Genomic DNA, 15,512 nt, shown 5'->3' with positions numbered 1-15,512 from the left:
CCCAGTGGAGTGGGCGGACTGTGGCAGGACAGCACCTAATTGGCTGGGGACTGCCTTGCTTAAGGTAGGCGGTAGCTGTCCAGTGAGACGCGATGGTCTCTCCCTCTGTCGAAAGCAACCCCTGGTGCCTTGCTCTACACCAATCGAGTGCAGGCTTATAACCGGTAGTCTGCTGCTTTCCGTGTTGTGCCGTCGCGGTGAGGCAACGCTGGAGTGTCCTCTCCAGGGTGCAGGCCTGGGCAAAGTTGTATGGAAGACCGGCAGTTGCCCATGCAGCAGGTCTCCCCTCTCCACGCCACCGATGTTGTCCAAGGGAAGGGCAAAAGCCAATACAGCTTGGCACCAGTGTCGTCGCAGGAGTTGCCAGAACGAGGTTGAAGACAATGTCGAACTGCCTTAGGGACTCCAGCTCCGGATTTGTCCTCCGGGTTTACTCCCATAGCCTTTCCTATGAGTGAGTATGACCGCAAGGCAGTGGAGGTTTGAAATCAGAGTTTTCCCTCTCTTAGATGGAGTGCCTTCCCAGGCTGACGAGTTTCATCTACCTGACAGGACATGTTTTCGCTCCGCGCCCATCCGCTGGAGTGAGAGCGCACCGACTGTCTCCCTGTAAGGTTTCTAGCCCTTGGGCTCCTGCATCTCTGTGGCTGTGGTGCGAGAGAGGCTGAGCCGGACCATCCCCGGGGCCAAGGCCAAGGCTCAGACCGCATCAGGACACCGGCCACACCGCCCCACCTGGACCTGGCGAACCGTGCCTGCGCATTGCTGGCCGGCCGGCTTCCATTTTAGAGTGAGCCAAAAGATCATAATGCAATTCACTACTACTGCAGGGTGAGTGACTGAAACCCTGGACTAGCTTATTCTTGATAGCAAAGCTCACTCTGTAAAAACAATATTCCCCTTCCAGTTTGAACCTTGAAAAGATGGTCTTTAGACTACCCTTTTCCTTCTCATAGTGTCTCACTCAGTGCAAAATCAAAGCGTCAGACAGTGTTCCTGAACTATGATAGCAGGATGGCATTCAGGTGTGCCATTGTTGCGAATAACCATGAGGGTCCTGAAATTCTAGGTCCCAAAGTTCATTTTGTTCAGTGGAAGTTGCCTGTGTGTTGCTGCTTTTAAGTTGGGAAAGTCATTGTATACCAGCTACTTTAGAGCTTCAATCAGCCAGCTCTTGATCCACTGGCAAAAGGGACCAAGATATTTGGAAATCAAACTCTGCTGCATGGGTATTAATGCTCACACATAGATGAGCAAACGCTAAGTGTCATTCTGCATATTCCAGTTTTCTCATGCGCACGTGTGAGTTTAAACAGGAGCCCTTGTCCCCTGCTTCCCCCTTCACTTCTCAACCTGCACACCTGACTACTCATCGACGCTTCGGTGTCCAGCTTCCCAGCCCAGCCCTGTAACCAACCCTCAGCTTCCTGATTTCTTCTTCTTCAGTTATACACATCATATTGTAGTCCATTTCTCTGACCACACAACCAACATCACCTCAGTTCCCCTGGCTCAGGCTGCGTACCTGACCACGTTCACACTCCTGAACCCCCAGCTCTGGCTGCCCACCCAACCACGTTCCCATTCCTCTGACTCTGACCGTGTCCCCAATTACATTCCCGTTCCCACAACTCTAGCCAGGGATCTGCTGTAACATAGGAAAGACTGCCAATTTTCATATCAACATGCTGGGAACAGAAGTAAGCCAGAAGTCCCCTAGTACTTGCACTGCCATTCAGTAAGATCATGTCCATAAGATCTTTGGCCTCAACTGTCTTTGTGCCTTGCCCTGTGACCTTCCGTTTCACCTATCGTCTCAGTCCTGTATACTTAAAGAACCAGCATCCAAAGCTGTTTGGAGCACAGAATTCCAATTATTCACAATCTTCTGAGAGAAAGAAAATGCTGCCTCCTCTCAATCTTAAGTGGTTGATCATTTTTCTTGATGATGACGCTGCCTAATTCTAGACTTGTCCAGATGAAGCATCTGACCTGTCAAGCCCCCATAGAATATTGCATGATTTGAGGATATCACCTTGTATTCTTCTAAATTCTAAAGTGTGTAGGCACAGTCTACTTAATCCTCATAAGACAATCCCAGGAATCCATTGAATGAACCTTTGCTGCACCGCCTCTAAGGCAACAATATCATTAAATGTGATCACAGTAACTATATTCTCAATGTGGTCTCAGGAAAAAATCCTGCATGGCAAGACCTTCTCTTGTAATTCATTCCCCTAGCTATAATGACCAAATTCCACTTGCCGTCTTAATTACTTGCTGACCTAAACAGTACTGTAATTAATACTCTGCTTTTCTATTCTCCTTGCCGAAGTGGATAATTTCACATTTCTCTTCCATGATCCTCTAATTGTCCACTCATTTAAACTGTTCATATCCCTCACTTAAGACAATATAAATCATAATGAGGTCCCAGCACTGATTCCTGATGCACCCCAGGCATGCAGCTGACTAATATGAAAATAATCCCAATAGGCAAATGGATAGGCAACATTCTTTTAAAACTATGTAAATACATATTATCTTCAAGCCCAGGAATCATCAGTCATTATTGGCAACATATTGAATGCTCTTTGGAAACTGCGAGCATTAGATCCATTGGCTCACCTTTGCTCCCTTAGTTGCAACATCCAAGAATTCTAGTGATTTTATTAAACAATCTCCCTGTCTTTCATTAAACCATATTGATTCTTAATTAAGTTATGCTTTTGTACATACTCTGTTATCACTTCCTTGATGATGGATTCCAACACTTTCCTAAAGACTGATATTAGGCTAGGCTAACAAGTTCTTTATCTCTCTCCCCTCTCCTCTACCCCCACCACACCCTTTTCTTAAATAGAAGTGTTATATTTACTTGTATCCGATCTACTTGAACCTTTCCAGAATATGAAGAACTTGGAATTTGGCAACCAATGCATGCTCCATCTTTGTAGCCACCTCTTTTTAGAGCCATCAGGTCAGGGGATTTGCTAGCCCTTTATTACATTTTTTTTTCCTCTAGTGATAATATCTGCTTTAGGCTCTGTTCCCTTCTCTTTTGCCCCTGGTTACCTACTATTTTCATTACTCTTTTTATTATTTTCTACTATGTAGAGAGAGATTAAAATATTTGTTCAACAATTCTGTCATTCCCTTACTTAAGTTATTCCCTTGTTTCAGCTTCTGAGGGATCAACAGTTACTTTTGCTACTGTGATCCTTTTCATGTATTTGTAGATTTTATAATCAATTTCTACATTAATTGCTAGTTTACCTTCATATTCTCTCTCATCTTTTTATCAACGTTTTTAGAAATTCTTTGTTGATTTCTAAAACTTCCCAGACCCCGGGGGTACTGTTATTTGCAATTTTAAGCCTTTTTGAATCTAATATCATCCTCAATTGGTTGTACAGAAGGATTGCATTGTCCCTGGAGTTCATTTATCATAGGAACTTATTTTTGTTAAGAATTGTGAAATACTTCTTAGATGTCTGGCACTGTCTTGTCCATCTTTTCACCTTATTTTTTAGATACCTTAGCCAATTCATTTCTCATACTAAGGCAATTACCTTTTCAAAGAATTGTAGAAAATTTGCAAGACAGGAGGTAGCTATTCAACCTACTGTGTCTGTATTCGTTGGAAAAGAGCTACCCAATCCTACCTCTTGGTTTTATGGCCATAACCCAACAGGACATTGTTTTCATGTCCCCATACTGTTTAAAGAAAATGACAGTTTCTGCTTTTACCAACCTTTGTGTCAGTGAGTTCCAGAACCTTACTTTTCTTAGGTTAAAAATTTTGTCCTAATCTCCTCTCTAATTCCTGGAGTGCCAAGGTAGATGTACAAAGAGAGATTGGGATGATTGAACTTATTTTTGCTAGAATATAGCAGAATAGAAGAAAACCTCATTGAAAGATAAAATCCTAATGGAACCACACAAACTGGATGCAAGAAAGATGGTAGGGAAGTCCAGAACTGAGGATCACAGCATAGGGATACCAGTAGGCCATTTAGGTCTGCGATGAGGGGAAACTTCTTGGCCTAAAGAGCAGTGAACTTGTGGAATTCTCTACCGTAGAAGGCAGGTGAGGGCAAATCATTAAAAAGCTCAAGGAGGGGGTTATTGGATTTATTACCAGTGGCTGAAGAGATCAAGGAATCTGGGAAGAAAACAGGTATAGGGTGTTAATTTGGATGATCAGCCATGATCATATTGAATGGCAAAATAGACTCAAAAGGCCAAATGGCCTACCGAGCTTCTGATTTCTATGTATGAGATCTGCAGTACACACCCAGCAGTGTGATTGTCCCTTCTTCTGATCTTCAACCCATGTAGCTTCATTTGATAATCCTTCTAACACATCATTCATTTTTACAGCTGTGATTATTTTTTCTTAGCCAGTATTGCCACCTCCCCAACCTCACTACCATCTGCCACATGTGAAACTCTGGAACTATTAACAGTGAGCTTTCAGTACTGCCCCTCTGTAAACTGTATTTCCTGAATAGCTATATTATCATAATCCATGTGTCTATCAGTGATCTTAAATACATCTACCTTTTACTTAAATACAAGGATTTTATTGAACATATCATTAAGTACCGCCAGACTTTTTCTATTTTCTAATTTTTGTTTGTTCTGTCATTACAACTAATTTTCTCTCTTCCATTTTCAAATCTGTTCTCCCTTCTGAATCTTTACTCAACTTTCTATCCCTTTGTCATACTAGTTTAAACCTTCCCTCTCAGCATCAGGAAACCATCTGACCTGCAACCTGTCTGGTCTGCACAAGTCCGACTTTCCCCAGAACTGTTTGCAAAGCCCTTCACCATCTCTTCAGGCATGCATTTATTGACACCATTCTACATTTTATTGAAGTTTAAGACTACTTTTGCACTTGTTTGTCACTCTCAAACTAAATATAATATCATGTCTCAAATTTGATTGTGAGTTTTTTGTGGAAGTGACCAAGAGGATTAACGAAGGCAGGATAGTTGATGTTGTCAACATGGACTTTAGGAAGGCCTTTGATAAGATCCAGCATGGTAGGCTGGTCCAGAAGGCCATAATTCGTGGGATCCAGGGTGAGCTAGCAAATTGAATGTAAAATTGGCTTGATGGAAGGAAGCAGAGCATGGTATTGGAGGGTTGCTTTTCAGATTGGAGACCTGTAAGCACTGATGTGCTGCAGGGATCTGTGCTGGGTCTTTGAGTGTTCATTATATACATTAATGATTTGGATCAGAATGTAGGTGGCACAATTAGTAAGTTTGCAGCTGGCACCAAAACTGGTGGCACAGTGAATAAGGTTGTCCTGGGATACAACAAGATCTAGATCAACTCGGAAAGTGGGCAAGGGAATGGCTGATGGAATTTAACTCAGGCAAGTGTGAAGTGATGCATTTTGGGAAGTTAAACCAGGCCTGGACATGCACAGTGAATGGCAAATCCCTGGAGAGTCTTTTTGAACAGTGAGATCTTAGGGTACAGTACATAGTTTCCTGAAAGCAGTGATATAAGTCAACAGAATGGTGAAGAAGGGTGTATGTTTCACCACCTGAGGCAGTGAGTGTAGGAGTTGGGATGTCACGTTACAGTTGGTTAGGCCACACTTAAAGTATTGTGTGCAGTTCTGGTCACCATAGTTTTGGAAAAATGTGATTTAGCTAGAGCGGGTAAAGAAAAGATTCATAGGAATGCTGCCTAGACTGGAGGTCTTAGTTATAAGGAGAGATAGGATAGGCTGGGACTAAAGTGAATAAGACTGAGGGGTGACCTTACAGAGGTTTATAAAATTATGAAGGGCATAGATAAGATGGATAATCAGTCTTTTTTTTCCCCCAGGGTAGGGTAGTCTCAAACTTGAAAGCATAGGCTTGTGAGAGGGAAAAGACTTAAAGCCAATCTGAGCTGAGAATTTTTCACATGGAAGGTACTGGGTATATAGAATGAGCTGCCAGAGGAAGTGGTAGAGGCAGATACAATTACAGCATTTAAAAGGCATTTAGACAGATACATGTATAGGAAAGGTTTAGAGGGATATGCGCCAAAGGCAGGCAAATGGAATTCATGTAGATAGGCATTTTGTTCGGCATGGACAAGTTGGGCAAAATGTCCTATTTCTGTGCTGTATAACTGTGAATCTATGAATGAATCCAAATTTCTGCATTTGATTTATGCCTCAGTTTAGCTCTCTAACATTCACAGAGCAAGACCCACAAACAGTATTGAGGTAATCAGCTGTCATGTTGCTGGCTTAGAACATAGAACAGTACAGCACAGAACAGGCCCTTCAGCCCACAATGTTGGCACAGCTATTCCCTCCTACCTACAGAATGCCTATTTACCTCTCATTCATATGCCCATCCAAGCCCCTCTTAAAACCCCCCAGTAAATTTGCCTCCACCACCACAGGCAACGCATTCCAGGCATCCACCACTCTCTCAGTAAAAAAAAGTACTCCTCACATCAGTTCTGAACCTACCCCCTCTCACCTTAAATGCATGCCCTCTGGTATTGGATCACTCAATAATGGGAAAAAGATATTGCTTGTCCATCCTATCTATGCCACTCAATTTTGTGCACTTCCAACAGATCACCCCTCAGCCTCTACAACTCCAGAGAAAAGAGCCCAAGTTTGTCCAGCCCCTCCTGATAACACATGCCCTCTAATCCAGGCAGCATCCTAGTAAGCCTCTTCTGCACCCTCTCCAAAGCCTCAACATCCTTCCTCTCGTGAGGTGCCCAGAATTGCACGCAATACTCAATGCGGCCCAACCAGAGTTCTGTAGAGATGCATCAAAACTTCTTGACTCTTGTACTCAATACCCCAATTAATAAATGCAAGCTTGGGGGATAAATATTAGCCAGGACACCACAAATACCGCTAAATGTGACTAAGAACAGTCATCTAACAAACAGATTACTTATCAGTGGGTTGGTGGGGCCATGGAGGCAAGGGAAAACAAAAAAAAATTAACTTTCTTTAGCCTCTTGCATGGAATACACATACAACATTGCTAACAAGATGCTAATTGTACACCGGGGCACAATACCAAACACAAACATTTGGAACTCTCACGTGCCTTTCCCATTTGCCAAGGTCATGGTTCCTGCTCTCCCTTCCCCCTTGCTGGAGCCTGGATGATGTACTACCTTCCAATTCGCTCCTCATCGGGGTCCAGTTCCCATAATTCCTTTAAACTTGGAGTTCACTGGGAAATTTATTATAATGTGCAACATCTTAAATAAATGAATTAAAAGTTGGGTTATTAATAGAATAACATCCAATAGTCTGGAATGTCTGCTTGTCCAGCTCCGCCATATTACTGAGCTTGCTGATTATCAGAGTTTTACTGTACCTGCATTTTCTAGCAAGGCTCACTAGATAACATTTGGCATTTAGAATTGGCTGACTTTATTTTCATCCCCTCTGACTTTTATATCCCAAATCCATACTAGTGAGTTGAACCACTCATTGGAACACTGAGTAATTCTAACAGAAATATTATTAGACTCTGGATGTTTTTGAACAGCAATGGGAATTTCATTCTGAGTGCTTCATAACCACATTAAACAAATGGGGAAAGCACAGCCTATTGGAAGGAAAGTATTTTAATCAACCCAGAAGTTTACTCAATATGCCTATGCATTTTACTCTGAATAAAGCTCTCACTTTTAAAATTTGTTTTAAATCTTATTTATGAAGTATTAATTGATTTTTTTCTTTCCCAATTTCATGTTCCTTTAAGACTGCAGGCCGAACTGTAAGGTAAGCTATGATTTTGCTTTTGTCAAATTAATTATTTTTATGAAAATCAAAATCTGATACTTTTTGAAAAAGGATTTATATTTTGTTATTTCTTTCTAATCTTAGTTTGTATCAACTGGTCGGGATACAGCTTGTGTAAAAGCGTTAAGAGACATTGAACCGGGTGAAGAAATTTCCTGTTACTATGGGGATGGTTTCTTTGGGGAAAACAATGAATTCTGTGAATGCTATACTTGTGAAAGGTAAGACTGATTCATAACTTAGTTATCAAGTATGAATCATTATCTCTTTGCAAATGAATAGGAGCTTTATATTTAAAAGTCCATATTTCAAAATTCCTTTCACAAATGTCCTCTTCATGTGGGTGACTTAATGGATTCTGCAGGCATCTATGACTTGCTTACATTTGCCAATGGCGTCTGGATGAAATTCTCACTTACTCGTACCACAGTTAGAACTTGCTGGGCAAAGACAATTTCGTCCTCAGAAACAAAGCCCTGTGCAAGGCAGTTTGCCCCCAAGTGTAAACCCTCCTCATGTTTATGAGGGGCAAGCCTCATCCACAAATCAAATGGAAGAAAAAATATTCTGACTTCTGGCCAAGATGCACCCCAATTTGGAGAGAGATCAAAGAATGAATGTTTCTGATGTTTAGAAACCCTGAAGACATTATGAAAAGTTTTAAAACAAAAAGCACTCAGGCCAACACAGTGGCACAGGAGTAAGTGCTGCTACCTCAGCTCCGGGAACCTGGATGGGTCCTGATCTTGGGTGCTTTAAGTGTGGAGTTTTCGTGTTTTCCCTGTGATCACATTGGTTTCTGCCAGGTGTTCTGGATTCCTCCCACATCCCAAAGATGTGCCGATAGGCTAATCGGCCACTGTGAATTACCCTTTTGTGCAGAGGAGTGGCAAAGAATCTAAGGGAAGTTGATGAGCACATGAGAGAAAGTTAAACTGCAGTAGTGCAGGAAAATAGAGGGAGGATGTGATTGATGAGACAGCTCTGCTGGGGGCTGGCATGGACCCAATGGGCTGAATTACTGCCTACGTTGCAACAAGTAATTAATTTAAAATAATTTTCTTTTAAAAATCATTAAAATATTTAAATGCAGACAATTGAACACCTAAAAATACTAATAATGCTTTAATGCCTCATTCTCCTTGTAATTGATGGAGTAGATTATTACTGCAGCTTCATGCTGCTGCTATTTATAACCACTACAGGGATGACATTACTTCTGTCTGCCACTGAAAGGAAGCAATTAGACTTTGGCCCAGCTAAATAGCAGTTACTGTTTCTGCATGAAATAGATTCAAAGTTTGATTTATCCAGACTGGCAGTATACAAAATAGAGTAGAGTACCTTGAGTTTTTATCTCTTTATATTTTAGATAAACTTGAAGGTTAAATTTTATTTTTCTCAATCTTTAAGATATTAGGTACTTCAGTAATATATCTAGTTAATATATACAATTGACTTTTGCTATAAGAAATCTTAAAGTGACTTGTTTGTATCCTAGGCGAGGCCAAGGTGCATTCAGATCAAAACCTGGACTTCCTGACCCTGTGCCAGTTATAAACAGCAAGTATGGACTCAGAGAAACAGATAAACGTTTAAACAGATTAAAAAAGTTGGGTGATAATGGAAAAAACTCTGATAACCAATCTGTGAGCTCAAACACTGATGCAGAGATTACTCAGGAAAAAGGTAGTGTGATATGTTTTGCTTTCATCCTCTACTGGTTTCTTTTAAGCTGACTTTACTGAAGTCATTGATTTCTGCTGACATTAATTTCTTTGGCCTACTCCCATTTCTATCTTCCTGCGCTGTTGTGTCTCTCAAGCTGGCCATTTTTCATATCTGGGAATGGGCCATATTAGGATCAGCTGCTAGAGGGAAAAACAAAATCTGATAGATGGGATGCGTTTAAGAGTGAAATAGTAAGAGTACAGAATCAGCATGTCCCTGTCAGGATAAGAGGCAAATATGGCATAGTTAGGGAACCTTGGTTAATAAAGGAAATTGAGGGTTTGATCAGAAAAAGGGAAGTGTATGTCAGGTGTAGGAAATTGTGATCAAGTGAGTCATTTGACTTTTATTGGGGAGATCTTAAAAAAAAAAAGCAATTAAGAAGGCAAAAACAGGACCTGAAATGACCCAGGTCAACTGTATTAAAAAGTATTCCAAAACCTTTTATAAATGTATAAATTTAAGAAATTCTTGTGCGGCACCAAAGGTAACATCAATGCAGTAAAAGTTATTGCAAGCAATTCTTCAGTGCTGACAGGATAGATATGACTGGAACTAGGCAAGCCTGGTCCCAACCAGTTGAAAAATAGTGGATTGTATTGAAGGAGGTCAGTGTGGTTAAGTGAATCAAAATCTACAGATATATCTGAATAGAGTGCAAGGTATAGGTGAAACTTGTCACACATATCGAATGTCATTCATGACTTCGAAAAGAACCTTTATAATACTTTGGGATGAAAGTTTTAGGATTCAACCAGGGAATCCTGAGGAAGATTGGGATATGCATTTGGGACACTGCAACATTTTAAAGAACCATATTACATATAAGAATTTTAAAAAATAGTAAATTGCTCATCTTCCCTTCCAAAGGTGTGATGAAATGGCACCAAAGAAACAGTATTTGGAATAGTGACATTTATTCAAAAAGAGACATCCCAATTCTGCTGTGGAAATAGACAAGCAGAAATTTCCAGGAAAAAAATCGAACAGAAGGAAACTAAAGTAAATCTACATTATCAATTTACTTGGCTTGTAGAAGAAAGAAAATAACAAATATTTGTGTTGAATAAAGTGCTAAATTAGCAGCTCAGAGAAGCAATTCTCATTACATTCTATTGTCATGAGTTGGTCAACTGGCTGGTAAATTGGTTTATTATTGTCACGTACTGAGGGACGGTGAAAGACTTGTCTTGCATATTGTTCAGACAGATTGAGGGGCATAGATAGGGTGGACAAGCAATATCTTTTTCCCATTATTGAGTGATCCAATACCAAAGGGCATGCATTTAAGGTGAGAGGGGTAGGTTCAGAACAGATGTGAGGGGTGTATTTTTTTTACTGAGAGAGTGGTGGATGCCTGGAATGCATTGCCTGATAGGGTGGTGGAGGCAAATTCATTGGGGGGTTTTAAGAGGGGCTTGGATGGGCACATGAATGAGAGGAAAATAGAGGGATACGGGCATCCTGTAGGTAGGAGGGAATAGCTATGCTGACACAACATTGTGGGCCGAAGGGCCTGTTCTGTGCTGTACTGATCTATGTTCTAGATCACTTCATTACACAGTGCATTGAGGTAGTACAAGGTACAGCAAAACAATGCAGAATAAAGTGTGACAGTTACAGACAAAGTGCAGTGAAGGTAGACAATAAGGTGCAAGATCATAACGAGGTAGATTGCGAGGTCAAGAGTCCATCTTATCATACTAGGGAACCATTCAATAGTCTTATAACAGCAGGATAGAAGCTGTCCTTGAGCTTGGTGGTACGTGCTTTCAGGCTTTTATATCTTCTATCGGATGGGAGAGAGCAGAAGAGAGAATGTCCAGGGTGGCTGGGGTCTTTGATTATGCTGACTGCTTTAGCAAGGCAGCGAGAAGTATGGACAGAGTACATGGAGGGGAGGCTGGTTTCCATGATGTGGACACAGCTCAGCACAACTCTCTGTAGTTCCTTGCAGTCACGGACTGTTGCCATACCAAGCTGTAATGCATCCAAATAGGATGCTTTCTATGCTGCATTGATAAAAATTGGTGAGGATCAAAGGGGAAGTGCCAAATTTCTTTAGCCTCCTGAGGAAGTAGAGGTGCTGGTGAACTTTCTCGGCATCTACGTGGTTGCACCAGGACAGACTATTGGTGATGTTCACTCCAAGGAACTTGAAGCTCTCAACCCTCTCGACCTCAGCACCATTGATGTAAACAGTAGCATGTGCACTGCCCCCCCCCCCCCACCCCCTTCCTGAAGTCAATGACAAGCTCTTTTGTTTTGCTGACATTAAGGGAAAGGTTGTTGTCATGACACCATGTTACTTGGCTCTCTATCTCCTTCCTGTACTCTGACATTGTTATTTGAGATGTGGCCCACTACAGTGGTATCATCTGCAAACTTGTAGGAGGAGTTAGAGCAAAATCTGGCCACGCAGTTGAGTGTACAGGGAGTAGAGTAGAGGGCTGAGGACGCAGCCTTGTGGGGCATCAGTGTTGAGAATAATCGTGGCAGAGGTGTTACTGTCCTTATTGATATCAGTTTGTTGGTCAGGAAGTCGAGGATCCAGTTGCAAAAGAGGGTGTTGAGTCCCAGATCTTGGAGTAGTGGCTCAGACTGAATGTGTGGCTTATGGAGTCTCTGACTTTAGTAACTGCACTTAATGCAATTATTGAACAAAACTAAAGCTTAAGTTTAGAATTTGTGTCTGAAGTGATAGATGGAGCAACACTGTCTGAAAGGGGCACAACAATATCTACTTTTTCAGTAATTTTGGCCCCCAATTCTCAATTGGGGGTACCTAAGTTAACATTTGGACAAAGCTAAAACTGTTTCACATCAAACCTATCCTTACAGCACAAAAGTGAGGGTGCTAAGTAAAGAAAATAATACTGGGGATATAAATAGACGTGTTAAAAAATTTAAGAGTCAGTGAGGAAGGATTTCTTTACTTGGCAACAATTGTTTGCAATAAACACCGGGATCTTTTAAGATATTGTTAGATGCTATAATGGGAGCACCAAGTGTTAGGCAGGTGTGAACTTCAATGGATTAAATGATCATCCAGTAAAGATGGACAATTACATTTAATTCATTTGTTTTCAACTTTATTTCACTCCTCTGATATTCCAGGAAATTGCAGTAAGGCAACACCTTATTTTGAAAAAGTGACCTCCCATTCTAGAATCTCCTATAAGTGGAAATCTCCACTTTGCATCCACCTTGTCGAGACCCTCAGGACTTCATATGTTTCAGTTACATCTCTGATCACTCTTCCAAGCTCCAGCAGATACCAACCATGCCTTCCAAATTTTTCTCATGAGACAACCCTTTCTCTCTGATGTGTTCCAATGCATTAACATCCATCTTTAAGTACAGAAACCAATGCTTTACACAGTACTGCAGATGTGGTCTCACCAATGGCCTTTTTAAACTGAAGTATAACCTCGCAACTTTTTCCTACAGCCCAATGGTATGAACATTGAATGTTTCCAGTTTCAGGTAACCCACACCCCATGTTCCTTCACTATTCCTACTACTCCATTTCAGTTCACTGTTGACCATTTCCATTGCCCCCCCCCCCCCCCCCCCCCCCCCATTTCCTAAATATGTCACCCTCCCCCACCTGGTTCCATCCACCCATTAGCCACACACTTAGAGTGGCATGCAAAAGTTAGGGCACCCCTGGTCAAAATTTCTGTTACTGTGAATAGTTAAGTGAGTAGAAGATGAACTGATCTCCAAAAGTCATAAAGTTAGAGATGAAACATTCTTTTCAACATTTTAAGCAAGATTAGTGTATTATTTTTGTTTTGTACAATTTTAGAGTGAAAAAGGAAAGGAGCACCATGCAAAAGTTTGGGTACCCCAAGAGATTTGAGCTCTCAGAGAACCTTTACCAAGGTCTCAGACCTTTATTAAGCTTGTTAGGGCTATGGCTTGTTCACAGTCATCGTTAGGAAAGGCCAGGTGATGCAAATTTCAAAGCTTTATAAATACCCTGACTCCTCAAACCTTGTCCCAACAATCAGCAGCCATGGGCTCCTCTAAGCAGCTGCCTAGCACTCTGAAAATTAAAATAAATGATGCCCACAAAGCAGGAGAAGGCTATAAGAAGATAGCAAAGTGTTTTCAGGTAGCCGTTTCCTCAGTTCGTAATGTAATTAAGAAATGGCAGTTAACAGGAACGGTTGAGGTCAGGAAGACCAAGAAAACTTTCCAAGAGAACTGCTCGTAGGATTGCTAGAAAGGCAAATCAAAACCCCCGTTTGACTGCAAAAGACCTTCAGGAAGGTTTAGCAGACTCTGGAGTGGTGGTGCACTGTTCTACTGTGCAGCAACACTGCACAAGTATGACCTTTGTGGAAGAGTCATCAGAAGAAAACCTTTTCCTGCATCCTCACCACAAAATTCTGTGTCAGAAGTTTGCAAAGGAACATCTAAACAAGCCTGATGCATTTCGGAGACAAGTCCTGTGGACTGATGAAGTTAAAATAGGACTTTTTGGCCGCAATGAGCAAAGGTAAGTTTGGAGAAAAAAGGGTGCAGAATTTCATGAAAAGAACACCTCTCCAGCTGTGAAGCACGGGGGTAGATCGATCATGCTTTGGGCTTGTGTTGCAGCCAGTGGCATGGGGAACATTTCACTGGTAGAGGGAAGAATGAATTCAATTAAATACCAGCAAATTCTGGAAGCAAACATCACACAGTCTGTAAAAAAAAAAGCTGAAGGTGAAAAGAGGATGGCTTCTACAACAGGATAATGATCCGAAACACACCTCAAAATCCACAATGGACTACCTCAAGAGGCACAAGCTGAAGGTTTTGCCATGGCCCTCAGTCCCCTGACCGAAACATCATCGAAAATCTGTGGATAGACCTCAAGAGCAGTGCATGCAAGACGGCCCAAGAATCTCACAGAACTAGAAGCCTTTTGCAAGGAAGAATGGGCGAAAATCCCCCAAACAAGAATTGAAAGATTCTTAGCTGGCTACAGAAAGTGTTTACAAGCTGTGATACTTGCCAAAGGGGGTGTTACTAAGTACTGACCATGCAGGGTGCCCAAACTTTTGCTTCGGGCCCTTTTCCTTTTTTGTTATTTTGAAACTGTAAAAGATGGAAATAAAAAAGTAATCTTGCTTAAAATATTAAAGAAATGTGTCATCTTTAACCTTATGCCTTTTGGAAATCAGGTCATCTTTTACTTGCTTAACTATTCACAGTAACAGAAATTTTGACCAGGGGTGCCCAAACTTTTGCATGCCATTGTACCCACTTGGGTTTCTTCTCCATTGGCTTACCCTTCCAATCCCCCTCCCATCTGATTTCATCTGCCCATTATACGTCCCTTCACTGTTTCCACCCATCCCCCACCAGCCTCTCTCTACAAACTCTCCCTTCCCCTCCCCCTCCTGGCTCTATCTGCCCATCATCGCCCACTTCACCCTGTTCCACCTGTCACCTACCAACCCTGTCTCACATCTCCTCACCTCTGTATACTGACTATTTTCCCTCTGCACTCTGTCCTTTTGCAGGGTCCCAACCCAAAATGTCAAGCATCCATTTGCCTCCACAGATTCTGCTTGACTTGTTGAGTTCCTTCAGCATTTTTATTTTGCTCCAGATTCCAGCATCTGCAGTCTTGTGTGCCTCCCAATTTTTGTATTGAATTCCTTTTGCAATTAGCTTTCTTAATTACCTGCTGCATTTGCATTCTGGCCTTTTGTGGGTAATGAATCAGGGCACCCAGATCCCTCTCCATCTTGGAATGTTGCAATCTATCATTTAGGTGATACATATTTATATTTTTCCTGCTAAGGTGAGCAATTACTCATTTCCCACATTATCCTCCAGATCCTGAAAAATGAATAATGAATCAAATTATAGTTTCTGCAGGCTCATCTTTTGTTTACTTCTCTTTACCTTCTTTTGTTGTCTTGCAGTATTGTCCTTTTAATAACTTAATCACTTTTATCTCAATACAATTACAGACCTTTCC

The 15,512-nt window shown here is 41.5% G+C and overlaps 1 protein-coding gene across 11 annotated transcripts in view; it reads left to right on the top strand.

Annotated features, from left to right (window-relative positions):
• kmt5b (lysine methyltransferase 5B) overlaps window positions 1-15,512 on the top strand; it is an 89,154-nt gene that overhangs the window by 65,927 nt on the left and 7,715 nt on the right. For all 11 annotated transcript variants that reach the window (XM_052028876.1, XM_052028881.1, XM_052028877.1 and 8 more), the window contains 3 exons: window positions 7,758-7,777; window positions 7,883-8,019; window positions 9,300-9,487. In XM_052028876.1, coding sequence (XP_051884836.1) covers window positions 7,758-7,777; window positions 7,883-8,019; window positions 9,300-9,487 — 345 coding nt within the window. The remainder of the gene's footprint in view (window positions 1-7,757; window positions 7,778-7,882; window positions 8,020-9,299; window positions 9,488-15,512) is intronic.

This window comes from Pristis pectinata, chromosome 14 (genome assembly GCF_009764475.1).
Source record: "Pristis pectinata isolate sPriPec2 chromosome 14, sPriPec2.1.pri, whole genome shotgun sequence".
NCBI lineage: Eukaryota > Metazoa > Chordata > Chondrichthyes > Rhinopristiformes > Pristidae > Pristis > Pristis pectinata.
Note: the sequence above shows the minus strand (reverse complement) of the source record. Positions and strands in the feature narration are given on the sequence as shown.